At 35.4% G+C, this 13,099-nt stretch overlaps 1 protein-coding gene across 6 annotated transcripts in view; it reads left to right on the plus strand.

The window, feature by feature from the left end:
• LOC129755218 (Kv channel-interacting protein 4) overlaps positions 1 to 13,099 on the plus strand; it is a 181,809-nt gene that overhangs the window by 150,316 nt on the left and 18,394 nt on the right. For all 6 annotated transcript variants that reach the window (XM_055751601.1, XM_055751602.1, XM_055751603.1 and 3 more), the window contains one exon: positions 5,729 to 5,802. In XM_055751601.1, coding sequence (XP_055607576.1) covers positions 5,729 to 5,802 — 74 coding nt within the window. The remainder of the gene's footprint in view (positions 1 to 5,728; positions 5,803 to 13,099) is intronic.

Below are 13,099 nucleotides of genomic sequence, written 5' to 3' on the forward strand. Positions count from 1 at the left end.
AAAATGTCTACATGGAAATCCTGTAAAAAAAAGTCGAGCCCCTGCATTTTGACGATAAAGACGACAAGTATCCAGTTCCTAGAGATAATCCATCAGGGCTGAACTGTTGGAGTCAGTTTCTTGTCCAACTTTTAGACATTAGAGTGAAACGAGAAAATGCTTTCAAATGAAATATCAGTGAAAGAAATTTTGTGACAATATTAAAAGGGACATGCTATTAGTACGCTCAGGAAGATTAGGTTAGATTAGGTTTTATAAAAAGAAATATTCAAAATCGAAACTCGAACTCGTTTACATAATCGGATAACTTAAGTTTTCTTTTTCGAATAAGTTCTTTTAAAAAAAGTTATGTGACATTTTGTGACACACTGTGCTCGATATTTGCTCTTGGGCAAAACTTCATGGGCCAATCGATTTAAAAGGCAATCCAATTTAGGTAGTAGAGTTTTTTTTTTAAAGAAATGAGTAAAATTAAAATTAGATTGAGAAAATCAAATTTGAAGAGCAATCAACGCATGTGCATTGAAGATAAAGCCAAAAAAGCGGACTTGCATCGGATAGATCAAATGATGTCAATTTTCCATTGAAACTTGATGATCGTTGAGCGATGATTTGGAGCAATGGTTTTTCAACTTTTTTTCACTCACTGCTTCCCCTATCTCAGTATTTTAAAGCAAAGTATTTTAGTAGTTATAAATTTGTATTGAAATACAACAAAAATTGTTAGTTCTGGGCTCTTCCAACGCCCCACAGTGGGGCAGGCCCTATGTAAGCTTGGCCAAAACCCCTTTTTGTAAATTTCAAAAATTCATCATAAATTTATGCTTTTCAGAAACTGGACGTTACACCGATCACAAATCTGTCAAACAAAACTTAAAATTCGTTGTTTCATACTATTATCTACGTAGGTGAAGTTGGGGTTTGATGCTGTTGCATTTTATCTCAAAAACAAAAAAATATGTTCAATACTCCACTAAAATTTTATTTCTTGAAGAAATAAAAAAAAATTAACATGGATGTGTTCAGAATAATATGAAATTTGCTTTTTCGAGTTTGAAGAATTGAAAAAAAAATCGTAATTTTTTTAACGAGCATAAACGTGTAACGTTAAAAAATCACGAATTTTCATCATATTGGGACATCTGGAAAACATGTTACCCCACGTTACCCCACTCTCATTTCTACTCGAGCATTTAAATGGAAGTCTCAGCTATCCAACAAAACAAAAACTAGTTGCCACTTTTTGCCTATTCAAAAGTTATTCACGTTTTAGTGAAACATGTTTTTGGACAATTTTCGTACTTGTGGAATTGCTTTTGATAATAGTTTTTGCTAGAAAAACTTGAACTCAATCAAATTTGAAAATTTTAAATTTATTTTTTTTTTAATTTATTTTCCTCTTAGTTTGATAATACTATTTTGGTTTTTAAAAGTTATATTTATCTACAGACAAGCAGATAAGATTCTTTGGAATATGAACTTTCTATAACCTTCTCAAATCCTTTTCGGTCAGATGTTGAGTACCTATCTGTTAACTAACTTAATTTTTTATTCAACATTTTTTGTAGAGATCATAAAGTTTTACTCAAAAATAAAATAGAAATTATTTACACACTGAATGTTTGGATATTTAAAAAAACAATGCAACCATGTTTTTTGCTGTCATATTGAGTAACAGCCTACTTGATCCATTAGCTACTTATATAAGGTACCAATATGAGTTTATGGCTTTATTATCTGAACTTATTTGTTCTGTTACCACTGATCACACTGACATGACACTTAGAACAAAATTTGATTAATATTTTTCATATTTAATTTGTATGGAAGCATTCGTTTCATAGATGGAATGAGTTTTAGGCCATCATAATAAACGATTTGTCGTACCCTCAGAGGTCAAATTCGGTTCAATTTGGTTCAATTTGCTTGATTTGTTCCTTGTCAGGTTCCTACCAGTTGTTAGATCTTTTGTGGTTGCTTGGTTAGTTTTTTGAAATGTAGAAATTTGGTACCAATTCTATGAAATCTCCTTCTTCCAGAGAAGAGATTGGTCTCAAATTAGCGCTAAAATAACATGCATTTCTTTCTTGGCAAATTTGGGTCCATTTGCATTATTTATTCAAGAGTTTTGTAGATATTCAGGTAACATTTGTATGGAGGCCCCCCATTCTTGTGATGGGAGGGATCTTAAAGCATCATTTAACTTATTAACGGTTCTAAAAACCCATACATGATCATTTTCACGCCGATCGACTGAGTAGCCTTCAAGTTGATAAGGAAAATCTGCAAAACAAAGTTCTCTAGATCAAATTTCAGAACAATTAGATGAAAAAAAATTACATCAACTTAAAGATTTTGATCAGATGAACAACTTTTCAGAAGACTTCAAACCAGTAGGATTTCATTAAAAAAAGTTATGAGGTTTTGACCATCGATTGGTCAGGTCTGCCCCACTGTGCGCCCCCTTGAAGGTTTTCAACGCCCCCCTGGGGGCGCTAGGGACCACTTTGAAAATCACTGATTTAGAGGAAACCCAATGAGCTTGAATTTGGTAAGGGGCCTTCTGGCAGGCCAAAGAACGATTTCTGCCCCTAAGGTTTTGATTTTGGAACAAACCCCTATTTTTGAACCACCATGGGAAAAACATTGTTGGTGCCTATATAATAATAACCGATTTTAGAAGATTTTAGAGTTCAGAATTCTCAACATTCAGATTTGGTCTATCACCTCTAGGCTTGGTGATATAGCCTTCAAGTAGTTTTCTTTCTTTTTCCTCTTATATGTTTTAGAACAGAGTCTTAAATTTTGTTCAGATTTGCCCTTTTTTACAATTTTTTCAAAAAATCGTCCTGAATCGCTCGACCGTTTAGATACGTGTGGTAGTAAGTGTCGTTTGTTAAAGATTAAAGATCATCGTTCTTGTAAACAAAGTATTTCGAAGATATCTTGCTCAAATTCGACCTTCGTCTATTTAATTCGATATCAAATAAGCAATTCCAATTTCCTTGGACCTGTTTAGTCATGTTTTGTCCCAAATTTCACAGGATCCCAATCTATTTGGTGATAGACGCCCTAGAAGCGACAAGTCATCTGATGTCTTTTCAGTTATTGGTGACATTTCGAAAATCAGAAAGATCCCTACTTGAAAAAGATCATCCGGTAACCTGGTTGAAAATAATCGACTGAAAAAATATGAGGAGCATTTAGATGGAAAAAAATAGTAGGAAATTTAAATAATCGCATTTGTATTTGTAATAAAAACTCCATAGAATATTCGACCGGATATTTGGTCGAATTTTCTTTAAGCCGAATAGTGGAAAAGGTCAATATTCGATATCCGGTAGTTGGTCGAATACTACTTTTCGGTACATCTCTAGCTGATAGTGTATGTTTACATCGTAGGGGTGTTTTGTTTTTCCTGTATTTTGAAAGTTGAAAAAAAATAGCGTCTCTCAAAGAGAATCAATTCAAATTTATTTTGCGCAAACTTCAGAAGAAATAACTTAATTCTTTCACTTTTCTGGTTCTTTGAGTATTTTTTCATAAAACGTTATTATGCAATTCTGAAAATAAATATGAAAAAATGGGGTTTGAATGGTAGTCTTATTGGTTGACTACCAATGCTAATTAAGACCACCAATTGAGTCAGTAAAGTTTAAGGCGGAATCTCTATACTTCTTTTAGGATACTACAGTGCGACGCCATACAAAGTTTTGATCAAAACTGTTTTTCATTGTTTTGCATTTTCGTGATAAACCTGATTTACCGTAAAAATGGCTTTCAAAACTCTTTATAGCTGGATTGGCATTGGTCAGCTGAAAGTCCTAAGTAAGCTGTACGGACTTCTGCGCCGCATTGATCTATTTTAATTCGTTCCATTATTGACAGGATACCCTGTAGTCAAAGTTTGCCGAAAAATATTCTGTGTTTTTGACATAATAATTTCTGTTTTTCTATTACCGTATTTTTTTTCACCTGGAGGCAAACTAGAGGCAACCTAGGTTCGCTCTAACTGCTGTCATCGTGCTCATTTATTGCTCGGGAGGCAACCTAGGTTCGCTCGAAAAACGGACGGAGTCGCCCTGAGAAGAAAGTCAGTTTTGCGAGAAGTTCACCAATACTCTCAACGTTGTTGTCAAAACATTAAACAGCTGTTTTTGGCTGAAAGCAAAACAGTTGAAATAATTAACGGGAAAATGGTGATTGCCCCGATTTGGAACCTCTCAGCCAAGCAAAATCGTACTATCTGCTGTCCAGTGCAATCCGGACATGAAAAAGGCAATCCGGATGTGAAGAACCGAATGAAGAAATCTAGAAGGGAGAACAAAATGACAGCTGCATGTAAACATTGCGCTCGTTCTCACGCACACCTACGTATGGAATAACTCGAAACCCGAAAATCGTTTTTTTATTCTGACGGTTCCAGAGCCAAATCCGGAATCAAAAAAAAAAAATACGCCATATGATTTCACCCAAAATAATCTGTAACAGTTTTCTGTGACGCTATTCTTATCAATTTTATTGAAAAGTCATATCACACACAAACAAAAAGCATAAGCTTTAACAAAATTATAACTAAATATCAATTATGATTACCAAGCTCATCACATTTTCACGAATCAGTGTAAGAAATTCAAGATGAATATTGGCATGAAAATGTACATTTTCAAAAAAAAAGATCAGAACTACTAAATTCTGTGAAATTTGTTAGATATTTCAAAACTCTATGATTTGTAACCCACATTTTGGGATGAAAATTTGCTCAAAAATCTGTGAATTTACTGATTTTTCTATGATTTCGGCAGCTTTAAAGCTAAAGAAGACACTTTTAAATCAATGAAAATAAATTCTCCCATCGCCCCTGAACTAAAACCCAATGAGAAATTCTGTGCTATTTTGAAGCAGGCCCCAGTGAGCATCTCAAAGAGATCAATTTTGAGGAAGAAATGACGAAAAAGTGTGTTTCCGCATAGAAGAAGTGGATTTAACATGTTGCGGAAAATCGTTGAGTACCTACAGTTGTACCAAATCTGCGATTTTTCTGATATGGTATTGAACTGGAATGAAGTAAATATACCAAAAGATTTAAAATAGGCTGAAGTTCATTGCCGATTCATTGAATAGAATCGGTATAATAGGTAGTTTTTTACAATATTTTTTCGGTCATGGTTTGTTGTGGGAGACCCTTTAGTTTAATTTTTTTCAACTTTTTCTAAATTCTCGTATTTACGTTAAACTTCGAAAAACAATAAAAAAGAAAAATCCTTTGACTTTTTTCATCATTAATTTAAAGAGCAGCCTTTTAAAGAGCTTTGTAAAAAATTACAAATTTAGATTCAGCACCCCAAAATTACTCAAAATCGGTTCTTTAATTCTTATCACCTCGAAATGTGAATTTTCTGGCCTTGTGTAATGGTTCTAATTCACATGAAGAATAAGCATTACACGTAGGAATTTGTGGAACTGCTACTATAATATCGAACAGTGGAGAGGATTAAATGCCCTGTTAGTATGGACTACATACATTAATCTTAAAAATATGTGTAGCTTTTTGAAGAAAGCATCAATTTTTCTTAGGTTTATTGTGTTATCAAAGATAATCGAGAACCCAAATAAACACATATTCAATTTTCAAAATCAAATACCGGATTTTAACCTCGGCTCATTTTATTAATGGTTTTTCGTTTATACCTACTTATATTGGATTTTTTTTCCATTTTCTTTCCAGCTAATACAGGTCTTTATGCCCATTATGTGTTCAATACTTTAGATAAGGAGCACACAGGAATACTCAGTTTTGAGGTAAGTGTTAAAACAATCACAATCCATTGCACAGTGGGGATTTTCGAGTCAAAAAAGGTACCCAAATGAGACAAGAATGTCTCGCTTGGAAAAACTTGACAACTCGATTACTGATTTTCTAGCAAACTAGATCAATTGCTGGAAAGTCCAGCTAATTTGAAAACCGATTGCAAATTTTTCAGCAAAAAAATGGATTGCTGAACGTTTCCAGCATTTTTTTTTCGCTGGAAATCGACGCAAAAATTTACAGTGTATAGCAAGATTCTAGGGGAAGTTGGGGCAATTGAGATTGCTATCATTAACTGAGTTCAAAACGATGCTTATCATTAGATTAAACAGTAAGTGTAACACCTGATTTTTTTAACCTCTGCTGATGATTTCTCATTTGTATATTTTGAATTGAGGAAATGAGAAATTTTTCGAAAACTTAATGCTAAATTTGAGTTGATCATTCAATTAAGCAATAAGTTCAAAATTCAATCATATTTGTGCATTCTCTGATGCTTTCTCGTTTGTTATTACGATTTTTTGGTACTTATCACCTGATTGAGGCTGTTCTCGTCAACTTTACGCTAAGTGGTGTGTGTACTAGACTGAGTCGATTTGGGGTCATTTTTGATTTTCTCAAACCCTGGGGTCTAAAAAGCTTCGTCTTGGTCCAAAACTCATCCATGATTTTTTTGCAAAATTTTTAAGTAACGTTTACAAGAATAAATTTGAACTTTTAGGTTTGTATGGGAAAATTGAATATGTTGTACTGAAAAATCAACATCATTTTTGTTTCTTCTGTGGAACCGAGCCAGTTGACAGTTTTTGTGCCAATTTATCAAATTCCTTAAGGAAATTTCCGACTGAACAACTTTGTCGAAGTTTGTATCTTATTAGGCAAAAAAGTTATTAGCTGTTTAACAGAGATACACCTAGGTCTTTTTTTACACTGATATACGTACCGCGTAAAAACAAACCGTGTAAACAAAAAACGTGTTAATTCCCGAAAACCGTGTAAAAAAAAACCGTGCTAGTTGCGGAAAACCGTGTAAAAAAGACCTTTAAATTTATGCAGCTTTGAAATTTGGAACAATAAGACATGTAACTAGAGACTTTAGACCTTAGACCTGACACCTCAGACCTGAGATTTGAGACCTGAAACTTGAGGCTTTATACTTAAGACATGAGACCTGAGATCTGAGACTTGCGAACTGGTACCTTGGACTTGAGACCTGACAATTGAGACATGAGATCTGAGAACTGATACGTGAGACCTGAGACTTTCGACATGACACCTGAGACCTGAGATCTGAGACCTGAGACCTGAGACCTAAAACCTGAGACTTGAGACCTGAGACCTGAAACCTTGGACCTGAGACCTGAGACCTGAACCCTGAGACCTGAGCCATGAGACCTAAGGCATGAGACATTAGACCTGAGACCTGAGACACAAAACATGAGACCTGAGACCTGAGACATGAGACATGGGACCTGAGACCTGAGACATGAGACCTAAGACATGAGACCTGAGACATTAGACCTGAGACACAAAACATGAGACCTGAGACATTAGACATGAGACATGAGATCTGAGACATGATACCTGAGACATGAGACCTGAGACATTAGACATGAGACCTGAGACATGAGACATAAGACATGAGACATTAGACATGAGACATTAGACATTAGACATTAGACATTAGACATTAGACATTAGACATTAGACATAAGACATTAGCCATTAGACATTAGACATGAGACATTAGACATTAGACATTAGACATTAGACATGAGGCATGAGACATGAGACATTAGACCTGAGACATGAGACATGAGACATGAGACATTAGACATTAGACATGAGACATGAGACATTAAACATTAGACATGAGACATGAGACATGAGACATGAGACATGAGACATGAGACATGAGACATGAGACATGAGACATGAGACATGAGACATGAGACATGAGACATGAGACATGAGACATGAGACATGAGACATGAGACATGAGACATGAGACATGAGACATGAGACATGAGACATGAGACATGAGACATGAAACATGAGACATGAGACATGAGACATGAGACATGAGACATGAGACATGAGACATGAGACATGAGACCTGATACATTAGACATGAGACTTGAGACCTGAGACCTGAGACATGAGACATGAGACATGAGACATTAGACATTAGACATTAGACATTAGACATTAGACATTAGACATTAGACATTAGACATTAGACATTAGACATTAGACATTAGACATTAGACATTAGACATTAGACATTAGACATTAGACATTAGACATTAGACATTAGACATTAGACATTAGACATGAGACATTAGACATTAGACATTAGACATTAGACATTAGACATGAGACATAAGACATGAGACATGAGACATGAGACATTAGACCTGAGACATTAGACATGACACTTGAGACATGAGACATTGGACATTAGACATGAGACATTAGACATTAGACATTAGACATTAGACATTAGACATTAGACATGAGACATGAGACATGAGACATGAGACATGAGACCTGAGACATGAGACATGAGACCTGAGACCTGAGACAAGAGACATGAGACATGAGACATTAGACATTAGACATGAGACATGAGACGTGAGACATTAGACATGAGACATGAGACTTGAGACATGAGACATGAGTCATTAGACATAAGACATTAGACATTAGACATTAGACATGAGACATGAGACATGAGACATAAGACATGAGACATGAGACATTAGACCTGAGACATTAGACATGTGACATGAGACATGAGACATGAGACATTAGACATTAGACATTAGGCATGAGACATTAGACATTAGACATGAGACATGAGACATAAGACTTGAAAAATGAGACATGAGACATGAGACATGAGACATGAGACATGAGACTTGAAACATGAGACATGGGACATGAGACATGAGACATGAGACATGAGACATGAGACATGAGACATGAGGCATGGGTCTCAGGTCTCAGGTAATGTCTCAGGTCTAATGTCTCTTGTCTCATGTCTCATGTCTCATGTCTCATGTCTCATGTCTCAAGTCTCAGGTCTAATGTCTCATGTCTCAAGTGTCATGTCTAATGTCTCAGGTCTCATGTCTCATGTCTCAGGCCTCAGGTCTAATGTCTCATGTTTCAGGTCTAATGTCTCATGTCTCATGTCTCATGTCTCACGTATGATGTCTCAGGTCTCAAGTCTCAGGTCTCATGTCTCATGTCTCATGTCTCAGGTCTCATGTCTCAGGTCTTAGGTCTAATGTCTCATGTTTCAGGTCTAATTTCTCATGTCTCATGTCTCATGTCTAATGTCTTAGGTCTCATGTCTCATGTCTAATGTCTCAGGTCTCATGTCTCAAGTCTAATGTCTCATGTCTCATGTCTCATTTCTCCGGTCTAATGTCTCATGTCTCAAGTGTCATGTCTAATGTCTCAGGTCTCATGTCTCATGTCTCAGGTCTCATGTCTCAGGTCTTATGTCTCATGTCTCATGTCTCAGGTCTCATGTCTCAGGTCTCAGGTCTCAGGTCTAATGTCTCATGTTTCAGGTCTAATGTCTCATGTCTCAAGTCTCATGTCTAATGTCTCATGTCTCATGTCTCATGTCTCATGTCTCATGTCTCATGTCTCATGTCTCATGTCTCATATCTCATGTCTGATGTCTGATGTCTCAGGTCTCAAGTCTCAGGTCTTATGTCTCATGTCTCAAGTCTCAGGTCTCATGTCTCAGGTCTCAGGTCTAATGTCTCATGTTTCAGGTCTAATGTCTCATATCTCATGTCTCATGTCTAATGTCTTAGGTCTCATGTCTCATGTCTAATGTCTCAGGTCTCAAGTCTAATGTCTCATGTCTCATGTCTCATGTCTCATGTCTCATGTCTCATGTCTCATGTCTCATGTCTCATGTCTCATGTCTCAAGTCTCAGGTCTCATGTCTCAGGTCTCATGTCTCAGGTCTCAGGTCTCATGTCTCATGTCTAGTGCCTCAGGTCTAATGTCTCATGTCTCAGGTCTCAGGTCTCAGGTCTCAGGTCTCAAGTCTCATGTCTAAAGTCTCATGTCTCGTGTCTCGTGTCTGAAGTCTCAGGTCTCATATTTCAGGTCTCTTGTCACAGGTCTGATGTCTCAGGTCTAAAGTCTTATGTCTCGTGTCTGAGATCTCAGGTCTCATATTTCAGGTCTCAAGTCTCAGGTCTCATGTCTCAGATCTCAGGTCTCAGGTCTCAGGTCCCAAGTCTCATGTCTCAGGTCTCAGGGGTTTCATGTTTCACGTTCTTAGTCTCAGAGCTAAGATATTCCCAACTTCAAAAAGATTCTAAGTGTTTTCCTTTGAAAAGGACTTAGAATATTTTCTCTCAAAAACCGTGTTAATTCGCGAAAACCGTGTAAAAAAAAAACCGTGTTAATTCCCGAAAACCGTGTAAAAAAAGCCGTGTAAAAAAAAACCGTGTAAAAAAAAAACCGCGTAAAAAAAACCTAGGTGTATGTCTTTTCGCATTGATAAACAATAAATTCAATTGACATCCCTGCAGGGTGCCTAGCGAAGTATTGCATGGCTACTTTTCATGCAATACCTCGCGAGGCTCCAGCAGTGATGTCTATTGAATTTATTGTTTATCAATGCGAAAAAAAACTATGTTAATCAGCTAATAACTTTTTTTTTTACCGAAGTTACGATCTTCGAAAAAGGTGTTCAGCGGAAAATTTCCTTTAGAGAATTTATAAATTGGCACAAAAACCATTAGCAGACTTGGGTCCTTGAAGAAACAAAAATAATTGATTTTTTAGTACAAAATATTCAATTTTCCTATAGAAACCTAAAAGTTCAAATTTACTCATGAAAACGTTACTTAAAAATTCTGCAATATATCATAGATGAGTTTTAGACCAAGACGAAGCTTTTTAGACCCCAGGGTTAGAGAAAATCAAAAATGACCCCAAATCGACTCAGTCTAGTGTGTACATCATTCGATTCAGCAATGAATTTTACACCTTTTTCATTAATTTTTGTGCATCTTCTGATGCATTGTTATTTGTTATAAAGATTTTGTAACATATTGCTCGATTTTAGGGGAATCCGGGGTGATTGCGGCTATTCTCGTAAGCTAAGCATGAAGCAGTGAAATTTATGCAAAAATTAAAAAAGCTAGGGGAAGTTGGGACTACTTAGCCGTTTTTATTGCAAAAAAGCGATACGATCACCTTGAGGATGAATACATCTACCAAAAATGATAATTCATGATTAAAAATTGTTGGATTATACTTTGTTTGACTGCATTTATATGAAAAATTTCTTTAGTTTAGGGGAAAAGAGGCAAAATAAGTCACTTGTCGTTGTAAACCCAAAATTGGAGAACACCAATGGATTCAGCCGACATTTTTACATAAATAAATATGGTTTGGATAACTTTTTGCAGCAAGGTAGATTGCCACAAACGGAATTATACCTTTTTACCCAATAATATATAGGACATCGGACATAACGAGGCGTTTAGGGTCATTTTATCAGAAAGTGTGACCATTTGATTTCTCGCGTTTTTTGCATAAGAAATGATAGTTTTCCAGAATTTAATATAGTTTAGGCGATGTCACAGAAATCGAAAATTCAAACCATGCATTGATTTGGCTTGAATCGGTGCTAAATTTTAATCCGATTGGAACCGGACCTATGATATGCTTCCATTGCACACTGGTACAGAACATCAATCTAGCGGAACCAGGGATGAAAACATAGACTTTTGATGTCTTGGAAAACATTGCATAACTTTACAAGGCGCATACTATAAAAAAATAAAATAAAATAAAATATAGTCGAGGGGTTCACCAATAGCAAGATAAAAATGCTAACTTTTTTGTTAAGCATTTTAGAGCTTTGGTTTCTTCTACAAAGTTGTTTATCTTAACAAAATACATAACTTTGCTGAACAAGTCAAAGTTCTACAATTTCATTCTAAGGAATTTTCAGTCTTCGAAACAAAGTTAAGAAACTTGTTGGAACTCGGTGGAACTCGAAGGAATTTTAAGATTGAAAATCTAGTGATTTAACCGGAATTTCCATTTCAAATTTTTCAATAAAATCTGTTCTGGTACATCATTATATGAATGATATCTGTACCAACACGTGAAAGTGATTTAACCCCAAAAGTAAAGTAGCTTCAGCTTTCAGTAGCTGGTGGCAGGCCAGTTTTTGTTCTATTTAACGAAAAAAACACTTTTGAGATAATAAGTTTTCGATGGATTACAACCTCAATTTGAGTAAAGGATCTATGACCATTTTGAAACCAGAGCTGTCAACACGATGATATACACCATTTACTCCTGATCGAAACAAATGTTGTAAAAACAACTACTACCCCTAATACGTTGTTATACATCCTTTGCTTCTTAACAAAGCAAACGGTGTTAAATATCAACCTGTATACAAATCTCAGGTGGAGATGGAAATCCCGTGCTAAGTGTTAGTAAAAGTTTTTTTTTGTAAACATTGTAACCATGCCAATTCGTGACGTCAGTTGCATTTTCAAATAAACAACCATCATCGCTGTACCAGCGAAATCTAGAGAAAAAAATCATTGCCAACTGCTGTTTACGATTCTCGCCAAGGATACATAAACATCCTAGCAAGTGACGTAGGCTTTGTTTACCTTTTTACTTTTTGTTCATCACATTTTTTGTACCACATTTTGGTTAAACAAAGCAAACGGTGTTTATATCGTTTCGATAAATGATAAAAAAAATCTTAAAATAGATATATGGTTTCTGGAGTTTTGCATATTGTTTTACTGATTTTACAATGGCTGAAGGTAAGTTCAATTTGCGATAAATAAATGACACTTTTTTATATATTTTTTTTTGTTAGTAAAAATTTTTTACATCATGACATAGTGGAACATTTTTTATATTTCCATGGATGTAAGCTAGATTTAACTAGAGAAAAAATACATATTTAAACAAAAAACTAGATTATCAATCTTAAAATGGCTTCGAGTTCCACCGAGTTCCACGCTAGTTTTATATGGTAATCATTCCTCTTGACACCAAAAATAAAATCCACATTGGCTGATGGTGTGAAAATTTGCGCAACTCGATAAACTTTTCTTTGAAAATCGTTAATATATTACACTAAATGCTTTCTACAGCGCTTCAGCAATTTCAAAACACATCATAATGTACTAAACGATTGTAGATCTAAACTTTTTTCAACTTTGTTTCGATGACTGAAAGATGTTTTTTTTTCCTACAACGTTTCAGATTTAA

Source organism: Uranotaenia lowii, chromosome 3, assembly GCF_029784155.1.
Source record: "Uranotaenia lowii strain MFRU-FL chromosome 3, ASM2978415v1, whole genome shotgun sequence".
Classification (NCBI taxonomy): domain Eukaryota; kingdom Metazoa; phylum Arthropoda; class Insecta; order Diptera; family Culicidae; genus Uranotaenia; species Uranotaenia lowii.